This window comes from Podarcis bocagei, assembly GCF_964188305.1.
Source record: "Podarcis bocagei genome assembly, chromosome: 12".
NCBI lineage: Eukaryota > Metazoa > Chordata > Lepidosauria > Squamata > Lacertidae > Podarcis > Podarcis bocagei.
The window spans coordinates 28,513,843-28,537,101 of record NC_138137.1 but is presented as its reverse complement, the minus strand read 5'-3'; the positions used below and the strand labels follow the sequence as shown (position 1 = coordinate 28,537,101).

Below are 23,259 nucleotides of genomic sequence, written 5' to 3'. Positions count from 1 at the left end.
TGATAGAATGTTTAAGGATAATTTTTTTAACGTTTTTGGAAATCACTTGAGTCAGTAAGAATAGACTAGGATTCTGTCCATCCATACATTAAAATGCAGGTTCCTTACTTTACTATATCAACTGCTGTGTTTTACATGTGCACAGCATCTTCTGCATATCTGAACTGAATATGTATAACCTCTTCCACCCCCTCAAGTGTTGAAATACAATATTACAGAATGGAATAAAATATTACATAAATACCAGGAAGTCTATAACAATACTTGTTTAAGCTGTGAGAATTATATGCACTTGCCTTAGAGTAAGTCTCACTAAATTCAGTAGGGTTAACTTCTACATAGCATTGGACTACCTGTCTACTAGCTAAAGGAAAGCTGTAAACCTTTTACAACTGAGAAATATATTTAATTGGCTTATTTTTTTCCTGCTCTTCTGAAAATTGTCTGGTGCCTATCTAAGAGTGATTTACTTAAGTTAAGCAAAACACTTCCACTATAAACTGCCTATAGAACTTAAAACAGTTCAGATTTGGGGAGCTTTAAACAGTGTGCAACTGGGAATATTCCTGGAATTCTGTGTAATCTGAGAAGTGTTCTTTTATTAAATGTCACAGTGGAATGATAAATTTTAAGTATTGTTTTGGCTAAAAAAGAGTATATATTCTTAAAACATTTATTTTAATATCGTGTTATAGTGAAATAGGTTTAACATAATTGCTTACTCCAGAGAAGAGATGTATTCCATTGATTAAACATGGCCTTGGTTCTTTTTATAGATATTTAAATTTTATTTATTTATTAAATTTGTATAACCCCCTATATATCTCAGGGTGGTTCACAACATAAAATTACAATATAAAACACATAATGCAAATATAAACAATGACAACCCAATAATCCCCCCTTCTACAACACATTTTAATAGGACATTGGATGTCAATCAGCCAAAGGTTTGGTTAAAGAGGAATGTTTTCGCCTGACATCTAAAAGTGTATAGTGAAGGTGTCCACCAAACCTCCCTGAGGAGAGCATTCCCCAAATGGGGAGCCACTGCAGAATAGTCCTATTCTTGTGTTGCTACCTTCCGGACCTCTCATGGAGGAGGCACACAAAGAAGGGACTCGGAGGATGATCTCAGGGTCTGGGTAGGTGTATATGGAGAGGGGCGTCCCTTGAGGTATTGCGGTCAACCTAAAATTACAGATAAGCCCACTGTAAACCTTCTGATCGTTAACAGCCAGTCACCATCATTGGCCAACTCTTGAATCTTTATTTTCCTGTTGAAGAAAGCTGGCTTTAAATCTTGAAAGCCCCCAAAAAATATAAAGGTGACACTCCTTACTCTACACTGTTTTGTACCATGGTATTCTGTTGGAATGCAAATTCTGGATCTCAAAAGGAGAGGGGAACTAACAGTGTTATCTTTGCAGTAGAGTATCCTTCTATTTGTTAGCAGATATCAAGAGAGTGAAAAGAACCTATTTTAATTCATTAACAAGGGATGTGTAAATTTAAAATTCAAGCACTTAACCTATTGAATGGAACAAGATTGTTAAGGATAAGACATCTGAAATTAGGATGAATTTCCTCTGGCCAGTTCCTACTATGATTTCTGCTTGATCAGTTTTCTCCCTATAGTTTTTGTCTTCTCCCTATTGTGTAGACCAGTGTTTCCCAACCGGTGTTCCGCGGCACACTAGTGTGCCGTGAGACACCGGCTGGTGTGCCGTGGGAGGGAGGCGGGCGAGAGGCGGCGGCGAGAGGCGGCGGCGGCGAGGATCCGCGTCGAGCCGGGGCGGCTCCGCGGTGGTGGTGCCGAGCGGCGGGGCAGCGCGTGCAAATGGAGGAGCGCGAGACAGCGGAGGAGGAGGAGGCCGGCATGTCCGGGCAGCAGCAGCAACAACAGCAGCAGCAGCAACTCCCGGCGACGGCTCCTCCTCCGCCCGCTATCGCAGCCGCCGCCGCCTCAGCTGCCGCCGCCGCCTCAGCTGCCCTCGCTCTGCTGCCTCCTCCCACCCCGGCAAGGGGGAGGGAAAAAACGTTCACTTTTGTGCGTCCCTCCCGGCGTGACGCTGCGCGCTGACGTCACGGGGGCGGGGCTTTAATGGTGGTGTGCCGCGAGATTTTTTTCCGGTAAGCAGGTGTGCCGTTGCCCAAAAACGTTTGGGAAACACTGGTGTAGACACTAAGAGACCCTGTTTTAGGTTATCATAATCCAACTTTGAGCAGCTTGCTTTGTATTAGGCTACTGACAGTTTTGAGTTGCACAATGTTTTAGTCATGTAATTTGGTCTGATGCAAAACTGGAAGAAGAGTAACTTTGTCAACTTTCACTGAAATTAGGACCCTGTGTGTTTAAAGTAAAGGGGGTGGGACTGAGAGGAAAGGCAGGCAGCCACACCAGTAAAACAAGGAAGGTAAGGGACCATGCTATTGGTGTGGTGGAAGCCAAAGCATTTCAGTAAATCTAAAGCATTTCAAGACAGCAAGGAGATGTTAAATTTACAAACAAATTTATAAAATAGTTTTTCTTAACTAGCACTAGACACATGGATAATTATTCTTGTAACATTTCTTTGTTACAAGCAACTCCAACTATTATATGAAAATCCACGTGTTTTTCAATCTGGAACAAGGCCAAAATATGGTTTTAAGGGTAATAATGAATAAACCAAATGCATTATTCGATAATGTAGACAAATTGTCGTAACCAGTTTTTAAACCAAACTACTTACATTGAAACAGCTGCAACTCTACTACTTTAAATCAGAGTACTTAAGTTACGGGGACACGGGTGGTGCTGTGGGTTAAACCACAGAGCCTAGGACTTGCCGATCAGAAGATTGGCGGTTCGAATCCCCGCGACGGGGTGAGCTCCCGTTGCTCAGTCCCTGCTCCTGCTAACTTAGCAGTTCGAAAGCACATCAAAGTGCAAGTAGATAAATAGGTACCACTCCATCGGGAAGGTAAACGGCATTTCCATGTGCTGCTCTGGTTCGCCAGAAGCGGCTTAGTTATAAATTTGGAAAACCAATAAAAAAAATTTTGGAAAAAGAAAGAAAGAAGCGGCTTAGTCATGCTGGCCACATGACCTGGAAGCTGTACGCCGGCTCCCTTGGCCAATAAAGTGAGATGAGCACCGCAACCCGTCGGTCACAACTGGACCTAATGGTCAGGGGTCCCTTTACCTTTACCTTTTACTTATGTTACATTATGTGTCTGCCTTTTAGATACAGGTGTTAGCAGATATGTTGAGAACTAATAATTCAGGTATCAAACTACCGTATATACAAAATAGCTAACCCTTTTTTGGATTAGCTATTTTTTGGATAACAATAATTAACCCATGTCTGGGAACAACTGTGGATTTATTTTTTGCATTGTTTCTTGATAATAAACAATTGCACATAAGATCTGGTCTATATTTGCATTTTTGCTGCATTTCCTTGTCTAAGCTACCAAGAGTCCCATTAGGAAAATGGGAGAGTATAAATATAACTACTACTACTACTACTACTACTACTATTATTATTATTATTATTATTATTATTATTATTATTATTATTATTATTATTATTTCTTTGTCTAAAATGTTGTGGAGAATTGAATTAAAGGTAATGGCAACTGGATGGAACCTTTTGCTATGTTCTGTAAAAGAGACAGTATTGAAATGATGTTATGCCATTATTTCAGGAAGGGTACCTAGAGTGACATAGTTATCAAGCTTTAATTTTAGCTTTGTCACCTGTCTTGAAACTAATCCTGGTGCATTTCTGGTGGCATATTTGCTTTCTAATCTTGTGGGATTTCTTGGCAGGCTGTTTTCAAATACTCATTTGCTGCATAGTGATGCTTGTATGTATCTTCAAACTTGCTGCTGTTGTTTGTTTTGTTTTTCTTTTGTGAGGAGGTGTTGCCACACTTGTTCTGGACATTCATCTTTCTACACATCAGAAACCTACTTACTAATATTCAGCCCTTCTGGAACTTGAATCAGTAGGGGGAATTTAACTCTAGTTCCATTGAAAACTTTTCTGTCTATGGACCTGGCTCTTTTCTGCTGGAGGACAGGTTTCTGTTGGTCCAGTAAAGCTGACTCAGGAATTAGCATTTCAACCACAGACGTTTTGCAACAGTCCAGGTAGAGAATTTCTCTCATAAGATACTTAGCAACAGAGATGAGATCAGAGGTTCCCCCTAACCAAAATTGGGTTTCTATTGAGAAAGTAAGGCAAGATAACTTTGGAGACTGCCATAGAGAAAGAGAGGTGCAAGTGGGACTAAGTGCTGCTTTAGTGCTTGAGGGCGCAGGATGGAGCGAGGCTTGGAGCGAGCAGAGATTGGGAAGCTGGGGGCAAGGCGGGGCAGGAGAGACAGTTATGCTTTTCCTTCTTTGTGATATGCAAGAAAACATGTCAAAATTAGCAGATGTCCTTAGCATCAGGGTAAATCCAAAAAAGAAAAAGCCTTTCTTTAGCTGTGATAAGGCTTTAACAGTCGATGGCCATTGGATGAAGAGTGCAGAGACAGATACACAAAACCAAGAGCTCTAGGAGACAATTGGGATGAATTTATTTTAACAAGACAGCTCTCCTGAAATCATGCTGCTTCTGAGATCTTGTCAGGTCTCCCTGAGTGCAGAAGTCTATAACCAGTTATAGGCTTAGGAAAAACAAAAGGTTAAGGCAGTCACTGGAAGTAAGATTTTCTGGTGAACAAAAGAAGGATGAATGACTATCCCCATTTACAAAAGGAGTGTTTACTAACGTAACCAAAGAGCTCTGTTCCCAGTAGCCAGTTGAATGGTGATACAGTGTTATCTTGGAGGAGCACAGAAAAGGGGGGCATAGAAAAATTAGCCTTTAGCAAATCTGAGAGTTCCCAGGCGAGTGCATACATGTTGGCTTCCTTCCTTTTCCATTTCAGCAATGTATGACAGCAGGAACAGCAAATTCATTTTGTGCTACTTACTGACCTTGTCAGCTCACCTTTACAGACAAAATGGAGATTTTTGAGCATAGATGATAGCATAGAGACCCAAATAAAAAACAGAATGGTGCTGTTGGGCAGCAAGGGAGCTGGCATGTGAAGTAAATAGATCTAACATCTAAGAAAAAGCTAATAAAAATTTAAAGCTGAAAAATTGTATGTTTACAATTAGCAAATTTAGCATTTTTAAAGAAAAAGGGTTGCTGAACAAGCAGGGTGGAACAATCACTAAGAAGGAAACAGTGTGATCCTTCTTTTCATTTAAATCATAAAAGTATTGTTCCTTTTTTGGAATAAAAAGGAAATCCTGAAAGATTGTAGGACAGGATGTGGATTGATCTTTAAATAATCTAGGACTCACATACCTAATCCTTCTCTATGGTATTACCCACTTGACGGAAGACCCTGATCATTGAGGTTTGCTTGGCTCAGACTTTATTGAGTTAGATATGTTAAAACATGGTTACTTCAGAGGGCCGTCCTAAAATAGTGTCATTAGGTAGATTAACTGGACTTTCTGCATTGAATACATAAAATCTATGTATGGTTACATAATGTGCTCAACATTCAACAAAGCAAGTTCTTAACTAACTGGGAACAATTCAGACCACTGGTGCTGTGACCCAATTCACACATGAACCTTGCTGTGTGGGTGGCTCTTTAAGATGCAACTATGTACAGACTACCCTATTTCATAAGCTGTTTGTGTAAGTGACTTTCAGTGTAATTCTGCAGATTTCAACCTTGCAATTTCAAATGACCACAGAGCAGTATATATAAAATACTTGGAAGTTGTTAAATCCCCAAACCTTGGGGGAGTGGGTCAGAATAACATTTCCCAGCTCCCCAGTCTTTTTTCACAGCTTCCATTTGAATGGAGAGAATTTCTTTAAAAGGAAGAATGTGCTGGGGATTCATCACCTTAATGGAAGTGACAGAACTATTCAGGAAATGTGTGAATTAAAATATTGTGTGAGCCCCAATAAAAGCTTTATTAATGAGAATGTATTTAAATGTATAGTTATTTTAAAATGTGACTTTATACTATGTTCTGTTACTATGGCAGAGTGAAACCTTCACCTCCTGAAGGAGCCAAGTCTAATCCATCGAAGAGGCATAGAGATCGATTGAATGCAGAGTTGGATCGCCTGGCTAGTCTCCTGCCATTCCCTCAGGATGTTATTGCCAAGCTGGATAAACTGTCTGTGCTTAGGCTCAGCGTTAGTTACCTACGAGCCAAAAGTTTCTTTGATGGTAAGAAATTTGAGTTTATTTTCACAACTGACTATGAAATGTGTGTACTGTAACTTTAGTCTTATGCTGTTGCTGCTTTTTTTAAAAAAACACTAAACTAAAGTACTGAAGGACCAAGTGTGCCGGTAGGTAAGAATAATAAAAAAAGAGTTGCACTCCTTTTGAAAGACCTATTTTTAACTAAAATTTTAAAATAGTCTTAATCAGCCTGCAGAATTTTCCCCACCCCACATTTTTTCCTCATGCAAATATTTTCTGAGGCATGATATGGGAAAAACCAGCCCTAATCTGACTACAAGGAACTATTGCCTGAACATGGAAGTGTGTTGATCATAATTTCACTGTTACTGAATGTGACCCGTGGAGCATTGTCAAATACTGCATATTTGGCCGTTCATTATACATGTTCATATTAACAAAGAAGTGAGCTATCTCTCTACCCCCAGGATGAAGAAATGGGCTGGCTGCTATTAATCCAACCATCATATGATTGGTAGTGCTTTCTGTTAGCTTTGTCTAGTTTAGCAGCTATAACCATTGCTGGTTAGGAATAGTCTGGCTATGTGCTTCATGGACTGGTCACCTTATGATTGGATTGCTGTAATTTGTTGTATATGGGGCTGGCCCTGAAGGGAACTGGAAAACCGCATATAATGCAGAATGCAGCCACTATAATTTTAACAAATGGGGATCTATGAGATCAAATTCCAAGGGAATTGGACTGGCTGTCTAGTTCCTTCTAGACTCAAGGAAATATGCAAGTTATAACACTCAAAACCTAAACTGATTAGTACCCATTAGAGGACTCATGTTAACCTCTAGAATGTAAAAGTGTTTCAGCGGCCAAACTCTGTTATAGTTATGCTGATGGGCCAATGCAAGGGTATCTGGGACGAAAGTGGATATTTTTCTCCCTTACAATTTCTCTGTGCTTTACAGTGCTCCGTTAAGTATACTTAAGTTAGTCATATGATAGCATAATGGATCTTGTGTTCACCACATTGCATGGTAATTAAAGAATTGAACAGTATAAGGATTGCTGCTTTGTGAAACACTTTGTGAAACATGCGAAACAGTGTTTGGGATGCCTTGGCTTTAAAATATAGGGTGAGGGATTTTTTATATTGGAGCATTTCCCCTGCAGTCCTACAAATCTTCTCCAGAGGATCTCCAACCCTAAAGGATCTCCTTCCCTGCTCTTTCTAATCATGATGTTGCCCAAGTGTGGGTGGGGCTGTAAGGGAAAGGAGAGGAAGGGAAGGGGAAGTCCTGGTGCCTGTTCTGTTAACTAACAGACACAGCTGGATATTTGCCTTTGTGCAAGTTCTCCAATCTTAGGTAGTTAATTAACTAATAACTGATAGTATACCATAATCATATCAGGGCAAAATTACAGAAAGTTAGAAATGTCATTTAACAGATAAGCTTTTAAATTAGTTACTTTCCCTGCAGCTAGCAGTTTTCATCACAAGCAAGGGTCTGGAACCTGAGCTGGGAGAAAAACAATTGGTGGGCAAGAGTTGCAGGAGGAAAGAGAACAGAAATCCAGTTACACCACAAATTACTAATTGGCAGAGAAGGAAGCAGTGGCTGGGCTTTGAAAACACCAGGAATGTACAGATCCACCCATAGCAGCCAAACGATATAGCAGTTTGGGGATGTAACTCTAATCTATCAATAGACACTAAGCAACTAGTAGAAAAATCCTAAACTTTTCACTGTAAACCAGAACCTGATTGTTTCCCCCTGGGGTGGCGGACATCCTCTATCTCTGGAGACATTGATCTATTAAATTATTACTTCCCTTAATTTCTCACACACCATGCGCAGAAGTCTCTACATGTAGTTTGCATGCCTGCAGTATAAAGCCTGCTGTGCCTAAACAAGCAAACTGCTTTAGAAATGCTTATCATTTGACTTCCCACACTTTGGATATCAGAACAAAGCCATGTCTGTGTTGTGTACTTCTGGCTTCTCGTCTTTCTTCTGCGCCTATCCCCACCCCATGCAGTTGTAATGACAACTGTTTCCAGTATGTCCTGCTTCTTTAGACTACAGTGTAGTGGCAGCTTTTTTCAGAGGCAACCCGTGAGGTTAAGAAAGTGTGCACTGGCAGCCATGTACTTGCTTCCTTTGTTTGTTCTCCTCCCCTGCTCTTGCTAATCATGATGTTGCCTAAGAGAGTAAACATAGAAGAACAAGTGAAAGGAAGAGAAGTTTGTCAAAAGGATCAGGTTTCATCTAGATACAGCACCAAGTAAAAGCACTTGTTTCTTAACATATCTGCTAAATGTAGAAACGCATATTGTGATGGGGAGTTGCATCTCCTAGGCTCATGTTAACAGTTAACTGATGTGAAGGGAAATGCTAAGTGAATAACAGGATACAAATGAGGGGTGTGTGAATTCCTGAGGAAAGTAAAATATAAACGTGCAATCATATAATCGCATTTGAAAGGAAACCCAAGAATTTGCTATAACAATAGTCTCCCTCTCCAAAAGAAACACTTGCATTTTTCTGTGTTTAAATAATCCATTTTGGAAGTCGATTAGTTAGACATAACCAAAGAATTATTCTAATGATCTTATTAAAAATGTGTAAACTCTGAAGGTATCTATTTTATATACAGTTCACATGTGGCTTGGAATATGTCACCTACTTACTGTTCATGTAAGATGTATAGTTTAAGCAGTTGTTTTTCAGGACTGAAACACTCAAAATCATTGAGTCACTACTGAGGAACAGTTAAATTAAGCAGATTTGCATAAATGTCTACATTGCAGGTTATTTATATTTTGTGGTGCATAACTTCTTTTTAGTATATACATGTTATTTTTTCCTAAAATTTAGTTTTTTTAGAAACCTCCAGTATACAGTATAAAGATTTAACATTCTTGTATTGCAAGAGTGTGGTTGCAAACTGGAGCTTGTGGCTTTAACCTTAGCTTAATATGTTATCTGAACTATGGCATTTAGTTATGAATAAAGTCCTACTTATATATTTCTCGCATGTAGGGGATTGTTGGGTTTAATCTGGAGCAGGGGCATGCTTTTAGCTTTGCCCCTTTCATTGTAAAGAACCCCAATGAGCAATTGGTTGCTCGTGCATTGGCTGAACACAACACAGAGTTGTTGGAAGGTGATACATCGTCAGGGGTGGAGCTAAAAGCAGTCTCTGGATTCAACACAATTGCCTTTACAGATGTTAAGAATGCTGAAAAATTCCATTTCAATATGACATTTAAAATAAGACATTTGTCTTGCATTTCTTTTGGTTAGATCCAAGGGCTACATTCTAGTCAATGTTTCAAAATTTACTCCAGGGCTAGAGGCACAGCATTTGAATGTGATGAATGCAAACAAAATTTTAGGAGGTATTATCATGTGTTTCAGTAAGTGAATTATTGAGTTAAATCATTCTTTATTTAAAAGGGTTGTGCTGCGCTTTTGGAAAATAGGCTGTATTTAAGGATACTAGGTAATCGGATATGTACTTTCTGTGGGTATGTGCTGACATTTTGTGGGAGTTCTTTTTACCTGTGCTTAGCTTTTAACTTCATGTTTAATTATCTCAGATTTCCTAAAGCTAGGGCTAGGCACATAAAACTTGTTAAAAATAGATGTTAAACCTGTCCTGTCGTGTTAGTTCAGTTGATATGTAAAATCAGTGCTAAAGATGGGGAAAAACATCATTCTTCAGTAGTCTTCGTATTGACTACTCCAAAATGAATAGCATTTCTCTGTCAGCTTTTAGATTTTTATTAGCAATTAGTTCTTCTTAAAATGATGAGCAGCCAAAAGCCTGAATTCTAGGCTTAAAGATTTTGTAAACCATTAAATGAGAGCTAGAAATCACATATTGTGTTTTAATACAAAACTTAAACTGAAAATTACAATACAATTTATTGTAAGCTTTTAAAACTTCAAATGGCTTGTTCTCCCAAGAGAGAACTGTTTATTTGCTTTTTTGTCTATATAACAACAACATAGCTTGTAACACAATTCAGAAAGCCACAGTACCTATTCATACAGAAAACCCATCTAAAAATCTGAATAATATTATCTCTGTAATCTTATGCTTGTGTACTTTGAAGTGAGTGCCCTTGAGTTCAGTGGTGCTCCCTCTCAGATTTGGTATAGGATTGTAGTCTTAAGTATACCAGTAGAGACTGAGCAGCCTTCATTTTAAAATCTAGAGACCAATAAAGAAAATTTTAGTTTTCCTTTTCCTAAAATGCTGCTATTCTGAAAATGAGGCAAATCTTTAAGATGTCACAGCACTCTGATTGTTTTTGCTGCAAACTCAGGAGGTAACAAGGCTACCCATATTGAAATAATTTCTTAATGTCTCAAGCCTGTACATGTTTGGTAACTGTGCTTTCAGTCTATATTTTGGGCAATGTATTTCCCTTTATGATCACTGCTTCAAATGTGTGCTATATTTTTGTATAGCATGGAATTCTAGTATTGCAGTGTCTTTCCAGGGGGTCTTGGTTTCAAACAGTGTGTGCTTTTAGATGGCCTTGAGCAATTCAGTCTCTCAGTCTGTTCCCAACTAGAAAAGAATTCTCCTAAAGACTGAAAGAATATATTTGCGCACTTTCTGGTAACACAGGGCTGAGGTGACACCTTTGTGTTCTTTCCAATACACTGAGAAAGCAGTTCCTAGAAATAACAGGGAGTGGATGTCATGTGCTCACTGAGGCTGCAGTTTTTCAGTTCCCTGTTTACTCAAGTGTCCAGTACAATAATTGCAAGCTTGGGATTTTCACTAGCAAAGAGTTAATGAATGCCTGTTGTCCATTTCCTTTGTAGTTAGCAGGTTGAATTCTTCTCTCAAAGAAGATAGCAGGTCAGCGGCTGTAGACGTCATATGTGGTCATTGTTATGTGGCTAAGTGCCTTTATATATTTGAGGGATCTGTTCACACTTTTCCACTGGTGCATGAGTCTTGGGCTTACTTTATTCCCATCCATCCCCTTTTATGGTGAGGAGGAGGAGAATGGAGGCATTCACTCCTTTTAAATTATCCATAGTTCCCAGTTATGCCCAAATTCAGACAGCTGTAGTTTCAGAATAAGCCATGTTTTGAAACCAAGACTTGATGCCAGTATGTTATAAGTCATCTGGCCTCGCATCAAGACTTGCTTAAAGAAGGGAGATAGTTGGGCTTCAAATTGCAAAAACACAGCATCAAAAATGTCTTTTTTCAAACTTAACACAGCCTAGATATGTGGTATGCTAACAAGAATGGCATTTATACAAGCTCACTCACCTGCATGTAATTTTTTGTCACCTATGGCTTCCATGTGAGTGCTTAAATCCAAGGCTGGTGTAACATTTAATGAGATTAATCTGTTTTTGAGAAGTGTGTTTGTATTGCTCAAAAGTACATGGGACATGAGTTTAAAGGGCTAGTCAGTAGCCAATATGTCTCTGCCAAATTCTAATACAAATGAAAACATGGTTTTAGTAATTGCTGCAAGAAACATTATTTTACTCATATTCCAAATATTCTGCCTTAGTTTAAGACACCACACATCCATCAGGTACCAAAGAGTTAATGAATGCCTTGATAAACATGAAAGACTTGTAAAGAATTTGAGTTTAATGATACTGTTAGAACATCCTTTGTGTAGCTTAAGTGAGAATTCAAGGCAAAGCATATTTTTAAGATCAGATTCTTCTGCATGACTCAGCAACTACACCTTGTTTCTCACAGAAATTCCTGCTTTCTTGTTTTGATTTCATCAGAATTCCGATAAGGAAGTAAGGCTTTCTTACATGCCGGAGCTTTGTAGATGTTTACAGTTAAAGCCATTTATAACATAATATGTTTCCCCTATATAAACAAATGCTCCATTTTTGCAAAAACAAACACTGCTTTGTGAATTCTCTCATGAAGCACAAGCTGAAGAATAGTTGCTTGGTAAATAATCTTAGATGTTAAAGTAGGCATATACTGGCAGTCATTCATTCAAATAAGTCATTCAGCTACCAAAGGTGATTTGTGTGGATATGAAAAAGGGTTACCCAAAAATAAGACAGTGCATTCCTCATGCTTGGACTCCCTAAATATGCAGAACTTTATGTGTTCATAGATAAAATTAGAATCCTAGAAAGCTCAAAACAAATGGCCAGACAAAAATAGCTGAATGTATTGTGTATAACCTGGATTTTTCATAAAATTATACAAGGTACATTATATATTAAGGTATTGTTATTCAGACAATTACAAATTTACGTTTAAATGTTTCAAATTCATTTATTTTTTGCATGTGGCGCTACAGTCTGCTGAAATATAAGGAACCTTGCATCTTTTACTTTCTGCCAGTTTTTATATTTTAAAGTACTGTATATACAATGTCTATTAGAAATTGTAAAACAGAAAATTTAATAAAAAATATAACATAAAATAAAAAGAATTCCAGTGGCAGGACTTGTCCATGGTTCACACCAAGTCCTGAATGTCTAGGCCAAAATTATTCTAACCCAGTGCACACTTGCTGAAGAGAGTAGTAGCCAGGATTATCTTAATCTACAGTTAGTGAAGAATAAAACTCATTGACATCAATCACTTAGGATTTCATAATGACCTTGTGGCTGCCTGAGGATTAGAGGTTACTAGCTGGTGGAAATTCTCTTGAACAAAAGAACAGTAATGTTTCCTGAGCCCCTAGCATCTGATAGAAATGCCTTAAACAATTATGTTCTAAATCAGAAAGGGACAATAGGAGAATCAACAACATTCATAATGATGTACACTTACTTACTGAATTTTACATGCTAATTTAAGATTTGCATAAACACTTTGATCTCTAGTGAGAGCACTGTGGTGTATATTTCCCACTTTTATGCAAATCTCAAGTTCTGTAAGCATCTGGAATGAATAAAATGCATAATTATGAAACAGATCAGTCTTTGCCACTGTGAATGTTATTTCTTCTGGCAAATTGTAAGGATCCTACTGTGTGCAACTTTTGTTTAACCTCATCTTAAAGGGGTGAGATGCATGACACTGCAGGCTTGTAGGTTCAAATTGATTTCCTTTCTAAAAATTAATAAAAGGTGCACACGTCGCATTTTGATGAAAATTTTAATCAATCTGAAAGACTCATAGTATATACATACTTCGTAATCTAATGAGGTAAGTGTTGGTTATCTAAAGTACCTAAAGCTTTAAGGCTTTTTGCCAAGTAACTATTTTTTTCTGAGCTAGAAATTCACATGGATGTTGTCTATTGTATTGAACTTCACGACTGTTTTTCTTGTTCATTTTAGCATGTTGTATGAATTTGCCCTAATTCTCAAAATTCATGATGTCATTTTGGCACAACAAAAATTGAGCACGCTTGGACGGTAGTACATTACAAAAATGCACATATGTTATACTAGAAAAGAGACAGCTTCCTATATGACTTGCCAAAAATATGTAGAAAAAAGACAGAATGGAAAGGTTTTTATTTTTGAGCTTTTTAACGAGATGGGTAGAGTTTTATTTGCAATGCAAGTCAAATAAATCTAAGTATAATTGCTGAGTTCTTACTGTCTTAAGGATAAGGGCCAAGCAGTGCTGACTTCTGCCTAATGTATGTGAAAACTATGTTAATCCCTCCCCCATTTGTATGCTTTTCTAATTATGCTGTAGAGAAAGGTTAATTTTTGTTTGAGTTAAAGTACTGCAAAAGTTGCCATCAGAGGAAAAACTCACACGTCAAAATGCAACATGTTATTCTGAAGATCCTATTTAGATATGGACATAATCATGGAGAAACTATTTACATTTAGAAGAATAAGAATAAGAATATCTTTATTGTCATTGCCCCCTTCGGGGACAACGAAATTACTTGACTGCTCCATAAAAACACTAATTAAACAATACAATATAATACAGCAAGGGAGATTAGATGACTTTCAAAGTCCGGGCTTCCCATTCAGGGCCAAGATCGCTCTGGAGAAGAAGCTGTTCTTAAGATGACTCGTTCTTGTCTTCATCGACCTGTATCTCCGTCCCGACGGCAAGAGCTCGAAGAGACAGTGACCAGGATGCGATGGATCTTTTACTATGTCCAGTGCCTTCCTATGGCACCTTGTGGCATAAATCTGCTTTAAGGTGGAGAGTGGGCAGCCAACAATGCTCTCTGCTGCCTTAACAACCCTGCACAACCCCATCCTGTCCTGGGCAGTACAGCTTCCGTACCACACACATAAGCCATAAGTGAGCACGCTCTCAATGGCACAGTGATAGAAGGCAAGCAGCAGTTTCTGCGGAAGATGGTTTTTCCTTAGAATTCTCAAAAAGTACAGTCTCTGCTGCGCCTTCTTCACAAGCCCCCTTGTGTTGACACTCCAGGACAGATCGTCTTGCAATTCAATGCCCAGAAATCTGAACGTTGTTACCCTCTCCACACAGACCCCATCAATCAAAAGTGGCTGGACGTTGCTCTTCTGTCTCCTGAAGTCCACCACAAGCTCCTTTGTCTTCCTTGTATTTATGAGCAAGTTGTTAGCTCTGCACCACTCTGTCAGCCGCTCCACCTCATCTCTATAATCCGTTTCACCCTCCCTTTCAGAGATGAGCCCAATCACAGTTGTGTCATCTGCAAATTTGACAACCCTATTACTAGGGTGAGTAGCGACACAATCGTACGTGTAGAGAATATAAAGGAGCGGACTGAGTACGCATCCCTGTGGTGTTCCTGTGTTAGTCTTAAGCATATTAGAGGTATAAGGGCCCAACCGAACCCTCTGGGAGCGGTCTGACAAAAAGTCCAATATCCACCCACAAAGTGATAACGGCAGCCCCAGATCTTCCAGTTTAGACATCAGACGTTGTGGTAGAATGGTATTAAATGCCGAGCTGAAATCTAAAAAAAGCAGTCTGGCATAACCCCCCTGCTGCTCCAAATGTGCAAGGACGGCATGGAGGGCAATCGCCACAGCGTCCTCTGTCGATCTTTTTGTTTTATAAGCAAATTGGAATGTGTCCAGTCCCTCTGGTAGGCAGGCAATGACATAATTTCGTACCAGCTTTTCAAAACACTTCATGATTATAGGTGTGAGTGCAACTGGACGAAAATCATTCAGATCTTCCGGGTTAGATTTTTTTGCTATTGGAACGATAATAGAGGACTTTAGGCAGGATGGAACAATAGCCTGGGCTAGGGATTGATTTAAAATCCCAGTGAAAACTCCTGCTAGTTGATCTGCACAGTCTCTCAATACCCTTCCAGCTACCCCATCTGGCCCTGTGGCCTTCCTTGGGTTGATTCCCTTCAACACCTTCCTCATCTCTTCTTTTTCCACAGAGACTTCTACAGATGGTGTTAAATAGTAGCCAGAGCCCATTTCCTGAACAGTTATAATTTTGTGGTAGATTCTGAAGGCAATTTTAAAACCTTTGATCTGCTTGCATGTATGGAAATGGTACCACTTAGTGTGTGGTTACATTTCTAGAACAGAATTTCCAAAGCGGATAGATCTAGAAATTAAAGCCTTTAGTCACCAATATGAAGTTCTGCAAAGACTCCAGTGCATAGCTTAAGAGTCCGCAATGACTTATTTCATCTTTGGAAACAACTCAGCATACTCATATTTACACTGAGCCATTATTTTTCAATTCTACTTAGTAAAATGTCCAGATCCTGGTGACTGAAGTGTGGAAAAGCAAGCCAAGTTCTCCAACAGTGTTCCTTATTTGTAGTCTGTTTTCTCTTGAACACCTTAATGGCAGGGACTGAACATCAAGTCTCTTCCTGTCTGCAGATCCTGGATTGTTCTTCTTTATCTGTTGCTAGACTGTGACAAAAGCCAGCCATCACAATATCTGCTCAGATACTATGTCCTCCTCATCAGGAAGAGAGTAGTAGGCATTAGTCCTCCTTCAGGTCCCCTCACCACATGTGAACAACCAAACCTGAGATGCCATAGGTATTTGGGCCCTTTGGGCAATGGCTGTCCTTTTTCCTTGCATGTGTGTGGAGGGTGCCAGTGTGACGGAGAGACATGGAGAATTCATGGTGCAGCAACTGCCTCATTCAAAGTCTTGCCGGCTACCTGTGGCCACAGTAGGATGTGAGGATGATCTCTTCCCCCGCCCCATCCCATTTGGAAGAGAATTGCATAGTTTGGGGGCATGTGGTGAGAATACAGGGGCCTACACCCTCTCTTGGCAGGTTCAGTGAGAAATGTGACTTTTTAAAAAATGTCAGCTTCCTGCATCTTTTCCCTGCACCTATCCATTAAGTAAGTAGTGAGATTGATTTTCTTTGTATGCCAGTTCATGATTTAAACAGCTTTTACTTCTTCAAGCTTTCAGGGACACTGCAGTTGTGCTGTAAGATATTATAACTTTCCTGTCATGCTGGGGGTGAGGCTTGAGAAACAACGACCTTCTTAACAGTGACAAAGCCTTTCCCCCTCACATGCAACTATGGATTAATAATTTATTGTCTTGTACTAAGGGAACACCTGCTAACTTGGACTATGCTATATAATTATAGCTTTTCAAAAGGCATCTGCATCCACACAAAAATGCTCAAAAGTGTCTGTTTAACCAATGCCCTGGAAACTAGTTTTTCCTTTCCAAACAGAAGCTATTACAGATTAAAACATTTGTACGGAATATCTGATGCACTGCACCGTAGGTGCAATCAAAAATTAAAGATCTCCTTTTTCCTTTTTTGAAATGAAATGATGGACCTAGAGCCTTTTCTTGTATATTAAGTGCTGAATGTTTTCAGTCATCTGTTAAATGGCATTTAATCACTCATTGGAAATGCCTCTAAAAACAGATAATATTTTGGATACTATTGTGAGCATATGTCTTATAAAGATCTTTATGAGGAATTGCTTTATTTAGGAGACTTGAAATTTGGAAGTTGCTATAATTTGCAAATGAATCATTGTTTTGCATTGTGTGAAGCCTTTTCTAAGTGCCTTGTTTCCCCAAAGCCTGCTATAGTCAAGATGTTTTTCTTGTGGTGGTATTAAATGGGGGAGGGGTCCAGAATTAACTCTAGCTGTTTTCCCAAAGCATCTTTTGTATGGTGTGGCTGCCCTTCAGCCTGCCCTTCAGGTTGCCAGTTGCTAAGGTTATGAGCTTTCTTGATGAGTCTTGTACAGTCTCATTCATATTGTTGGTGGTTTATTAAATATTTAGATGGTGAGTCTTAAACTCTGTTCCCAGGGTGCTTTCTCAGCCAGTATATCCTCCGCCTATTTTAAACTGAGCATATATTTGAACAATCTTATATCTTCTGTAGTGGGGGGCGGGTTCTTAATTTGAAGCTGATTTAATTATTTTGTTTAGAAAATTGAAGTATTTCAAGACAGAATTTGTATTTTAACTTTTTTTAATCTTTTGAAATTCTAACCATTTTTTGAAGTTGAAATGATTAGATTTAAAGAGCCACAAAAATACTATGTCTGGATGAGGTGTGCAGGCATTGCCTGCTTGTCACGTCTTGTTAAATGCCGCCTTTATGTGGAATATATACAGTGTGTTCACCCTTAACTGCTTTCAAAAACTATTCCTTGAAGAGCAGCAAGTAGAAAACTTTGACCTTTTCCATTCTTCAGATAGAGTTCCACTTCAGATAGAGTTCTCTTCCATAAAACAAAAATTATTGTTGTTTAATTAGCTAAGGAGAAGAGCAGATTTTCAGATTAGTCTGGAAGCCAGGCCTTATGAGAAATGGTTGAGAGAATTGGGTATGTTTAGCCTGTGAAAGTGAGGGACGCGGGTGGCGCTGTGGGTAAAACCTCAGTGCCTAGGACTTGCTGATCGTAAGGTCGGCGGTTCGAATCCCCGCGGCGGGGTGAGTTCCCATCGTTCGGTCCCAGCTGCTGCCCACCTAGCAGTTCGAAAGCACCCCTAAGTGCAAGTAGATAAATAGGTACCGCTTTCTAGCGGGAAGGTAAATGGCGTTTCCGTGTGCTGCTCTGGTGCTGGCGAGCCAGCTGCAGCTTCGTCACGCTGGCCACGTGACCCGGAAGTGTCTTCGGATGGCACCGGCTCCCGGCCTCTTAAGCGAGATGAGCACGCAACCCTAGAGTCGGACACGACTGGCCCGTACGGGCAGGGGTACCTTTACCTTTAGCCTGTGCAAGAGGAGATTGAGAGGTGATATGGTAGCCATCTTTAAATATATCTAAAGGGCTGTCACATGGAGGATAGAACAAGTTTGTTTTCTCCTGCTCCAGAGACTAGAACCTGAATCAGTTATAAGAAAGAAGATTCTGAATAAACAAGAATAACTTTCTCACAATAAGAGCTGTTTGACTCCCAGAAAAGATGATGGACTCTTCTTCCATGGAGGTTTTTCAGCAGAGGTTAGATGGCCACCTGTCATGTATGATCTAATTGTGATTCCTGCATTGCAAGGGGCTGGACTAGATGATCCTTGGGACTCTTTCCAACACTACAATTCTGTGCTTATATCTTATATGTGTTTTCCCTGAAAGTATAATTTTAAAGCTCTTCTTTATCGTGGCATGTAGTGGTTCTGACATTTCAGTGTTGTTTTGTCAGCTACCAAATCTGAAAGAGAAGTCAGTCTCCTGAAATAAACGTAAGCTGGTAAACAACCATCAACAACTTAATATTTGGTATTCTAAAATGTTTTCTACCCCTCCTTTTTACTTAACTTTTGGAAGTTCATTGCAAATTGATTATCTTCATTGGCATTATTTGGAACAGCCATGTTGTTATTGTGATTTATTTTTAAAAATATAAAATAAGACATTTATTACTACAGTTGAGAATAAGCTTCACTGTACATTGTGGGATTCACTTCTAATAATAATAATTTATTATTTATATGGCACTTGGTTGCCCCAGGCACTCTAGGCTGCTTCCAACAAATTATAAAGCCAAAGTAAAACATAAAACATTAAAAACTTCTCTATAAAGGGCTGCCTTCAGATATCTTCTAAACATCAGATAGTTGTTTATTTCCTTGGCCTCTGACAAGAGCGTGTTCCACAGGGCAGGCATGACCCTCTGCCTGGTTTCCTGCAGCTTCACTTCTCGCATTGAGAGAACTGCAAGCCTCAGTGTCTGGGCTGAACGATGGGTGTCGAGACACTCCTTTAGGTATACAGGGCCAATGCTGTTTAGGGCTTTAAAGGTCAACACCAACACTTTGAATTGTGCTTGGAAACGTACTGGAAGCCAATGTAAATCTTTTTGGATTGGTGTTATATGGTCACAGCGGCTGCTCCCATCCTGGCAGCAGCTTCTAAGAAAACTGTAGCACAATCAAGGGCTGTAGTTGAGTGGTAGGACATTAGGTAAGATCAGTGTTGTTTTGGCCTCTATGTATAACCCAACCAGCCAAACCCACTCAACGAGTCACGAATGGTGGTCCTTCAAGAGTTTGATAAACATTCTGTTGTTGCTGCCTGAGCACTACAATAAGCAGAGTGGTGTAAAGCACAGTTTGCCCCAATATTTGGTTGATGCACTGCCTTCAGCATTGTGGAATCATAAATTGTGCTGTACTAGTTGTTATAGTGAGCAGGGTTCCACACAGTTAAAGGACCAGTCAGTTTCTGATGTTCGCATATTAGGTGTGGAGGTCTGGTGGGGGATATGTACACACATAACCAATTGTGTACCATATACAGTTTTGTATCATCAGTATTTGGAGATGAACGTATGGTGAATGCCATCTGACAATGGGCACGTTGCAAAAATGAAGTTGTGGAAACTGTAGCAGCCACAAATATCAATGACAGGTTTTACCCTAAGGTCTTCATCTGGATTCTCAGCAACGGCAGAATAAGTGATCATACAATGGACCATAGTTCAGTGGTAGAACGTCTGCTTTACATGTAGAAGGACCCAGGTTCAATCCTCAGTATTTCCAAGTAGGGAAGCACAGGAGACCTGCTACCAGACAGTGTAGAGAAGACTGAAGCTCTATGTAAGACAGTTCCTGTCTTCCTTAATGTCAGGCACTAGGCAACATTTCTCATCCTTGGTTTTTTTGTTCTATCCTAAAGCAACGTGCTTGTAAGTGGCACCTCTGAAGTACAGTATGTTTGACTGGGATGGCCACTGGTCTTAGTATTGTGAACAATATTTCTACAGCTTTTGATGTATCTAATCTTCATCTGTTCTCTGTTCTTTCAGCCAGTGCTTCTTTGTACTTAATCTTGTTACTGTTCTTAAGCTTATCTCCATCAAAAGAAGTCAGCTTCAGCATGGCAAATGATATAAGCAAGGTTTAGTTTCAGCCACCAACGTGAAATATTCTATGCCAGTGTTGCCCAGAACTTCGCTTTCATTTTCTAGGACCACATTCCAGCCCCCTTAGCCCAAGTACTTTCTTTGTCAAGGAAAAAGACGGGGTGTAAAGAAATATAAAATAATAAAATAATAATAAAACACACCATTGCATTATAAATGCTAAATAAGCACCCTATATTAGAATTCACTAAAGCTGCATACTACGTACAGTTTTTGTAATTTTCAATATGAACTTTAACTTTTTTTTTTTTTTACTTCATAAGTTTTCTGGAGTTGCATCATTCAGTCACAGTACAATATCACAGTATAATACAAGTACTTTAGTTTTCTTTAATACAGACCAAGCTTAAATCATTTTCTTTGTCTTCAAAGCTAGAAGCTACAAAAGGACTTAGGTATGCCCTCAGGTGCCCTTAACACTGAAAGCATGTCACGTTGCTTTTCAAATTTCCCTGAGTTTAAAAATCAAAGTTTGAAAAGGTATCCCACAGATTATAAAAACCATCACCTGCATGCCCAAGAGGTTTGATAAGAAACAAGTGACAAAATCTCCTGAAATCTTCAAGTATGTGTGCACATGAGACCTTACGAAGGTGGCAAAATAGAGAAACACATGCACACTGACCACTGACACAGACTACAGTGAAGAGGAATAATTATTTGTTTTCATTTGCTTTGTGTTTACGTTAAGTCCATCCTCCATTACCATACCAAGTTAATGAATGACTAGGGAATGATGGATGGTTTGAGACTACAGTATGATTGGGAAATAGAGAAGCTTGTGCTGGTAGCCTTATCCTCAGTGGTAATCAAACAGATACTTTAAATGTGAAAAAGTTATTTTGCTTGGGGTCAGTGAAGATCACTGGTGTTCTTAAACTTTTTTTCAGGTACAATTTCTCAACCTACTTAGATATCCTGCCTCCTGTATCTGCCCCTCTCGACCATGGATATTTGTATGCAGAGAAACAGATTTGAATTTAAAGTGGCACAAAATGTCATTCACAGAATGTCTAAACAATTTATGACTGTTAAGGGCACATCTTTTTCCTGTGATAGAATGCTTTAAGAAAATTGCAGTTGAAAAATTCAGTGCAACTCTGTTCAGTAGATTATAATATGCCTTTGTTTGCAGTAGACTGCTATTGTTTCTTACTAACAGTGGTGGTATTCTATTAGTGTGTAGTAGAATTTAGTAAGCCTGTAAGCTATCTAAAATATTTGTGCTTGAACTGGCAGATTGGATTTAATGCGCTTGAGTTTTAATTTTTGAGAAAACCAGGCTATGTGCAGAAAATTCTTGGCCTTTTTCAATCCACTAGTGGGAGTGTGAAATGGGCTTAATTATTTTTTATGTATTTGAGTTATAATTGGGTTCAAAGCCAAATATTTATCTGGAAAGCCAAGGGTGAGACCCAGAAAAACCTTTGAATGGTTGAAGGGCAAGAGTGGTATCTCCAGTTTCTGCTAGTTTCCCCAATGAGAATGGGTTTTGTGGGCTAATACAGCTTCAATGGGAAGGAGGAGGTGGGGAAGTCCTGCTGCAGAAGCAGACCTGTTCCCAGTTCTCTGAAACCTGCCCATGTCATTCAGTGATACAAATATTCCAAGAAGATGTGTGATAATTTTTATTTTATCCCAGCTATCAGTTTGCATGAAACTCAAGTGAACGTTGTACGATGAGGCTATGACTTTTTCTGTAAGTTGCATCTTGTAAATTTGCTTCTTTGTGAGTTGAGAAATAAACCTAATATTTGAACTGCAGCGTTGGAACACAAATGACTTCATGTATCAACATTAAGGAACGTGGTGCATTTGGAGACTGTTTGATTAGGGAGAGCAGGTTGCCTGATTTCTCATTTTAGTTGGCGGGGAGAGAGGGTGCTTCATTCAAAAAACTGTGTGTCCAGCAGCATATCACCGGTGACATGCTTCTTCTCACTTTCAAATACGTTTCATCTAATGGAAGTGAGAGAAGGGCAATGGCCTGTTCATAGAGGGACATCTACTTCATTCACAATCTCTGGCTTTATTTTAGGACTGCATAGTAGGAAGCAAAGCTAGGGAAGCTGCATTCCCAGACCTGGCATTTTGGTCTCTAGGAAGCCAGAGCCTGAGACTCAGACTACACACTAAGTGGAGTCCCATGACTTTGAAACTTTGCATAGCGTATTGTTTGGGGCCTTCCTCAAGGAAGCTGCTATGTCTTATTTTATTTTCTTTCTGATCTTCCTCCCCACCCCACACCTCCATGTCACCTTCCTTCTACGGAGCTTGGCTTGAAGAGAATAGATTTATTGTTCTGCAAACCTGCATTTGATGCTTCATTCTGGGCGGAGTACAAGAGAAAACACTGCACCAAAACAACATGACCTAGTGACAAAAACTAGAGAACTGACCCTTCTATATTAAAAAAAGCATGTGCTTAAACGAAGGCTGGAGCTGCCTACGTATTTTCTTTTTAAGATGGTCTTAATTTATGTATTGCCAAAAATGCAAATAGGAGTCAAATAAAAATCAAATATACATAATTCTTGAAAATTGTAGCTTCCTAGGCAGGAAAAATCAGGTCACAGAGCAGAAAACCACAATACTAGTTCCAGGCAGCCAGAATGAGTGTGCGAGTGTTTCTATCAGCAAATTCATGTGTTTCATGGCAGTTTGCCCTCAAAATGCAGTGAACATATCTGTAGCATGCATGCTTCCTTGTCTCCCCACCCCCAGTCCCAGCCATTCAGTGAAATTCTGCTATGTAGTCACAG

General features: G+C 39.4%; 1 protein-coding gene across 1 annotated transcript in view; it reads left to right on the top strand.

Annotated features, from left to right (window-relative positions):
- Positions 1 to 23,259, top strand: part of AHR (aryl hydrocarbon receptor) — a 48,325-nt gene that overhangs the window by 6,124 nt on the left and 18,942 nt on the right. The window contains exon 2 of the mRNA XM_081164463.1: positions 6,056 to 6,243. Coding sequence (XP_081020589.1) covers positions 6,056 to 6,243 — 188 coding nt within the window. The remainder of the gene's footprint in view (positions 1 to 6,055; positions 6,244 to 23,259) is intronic.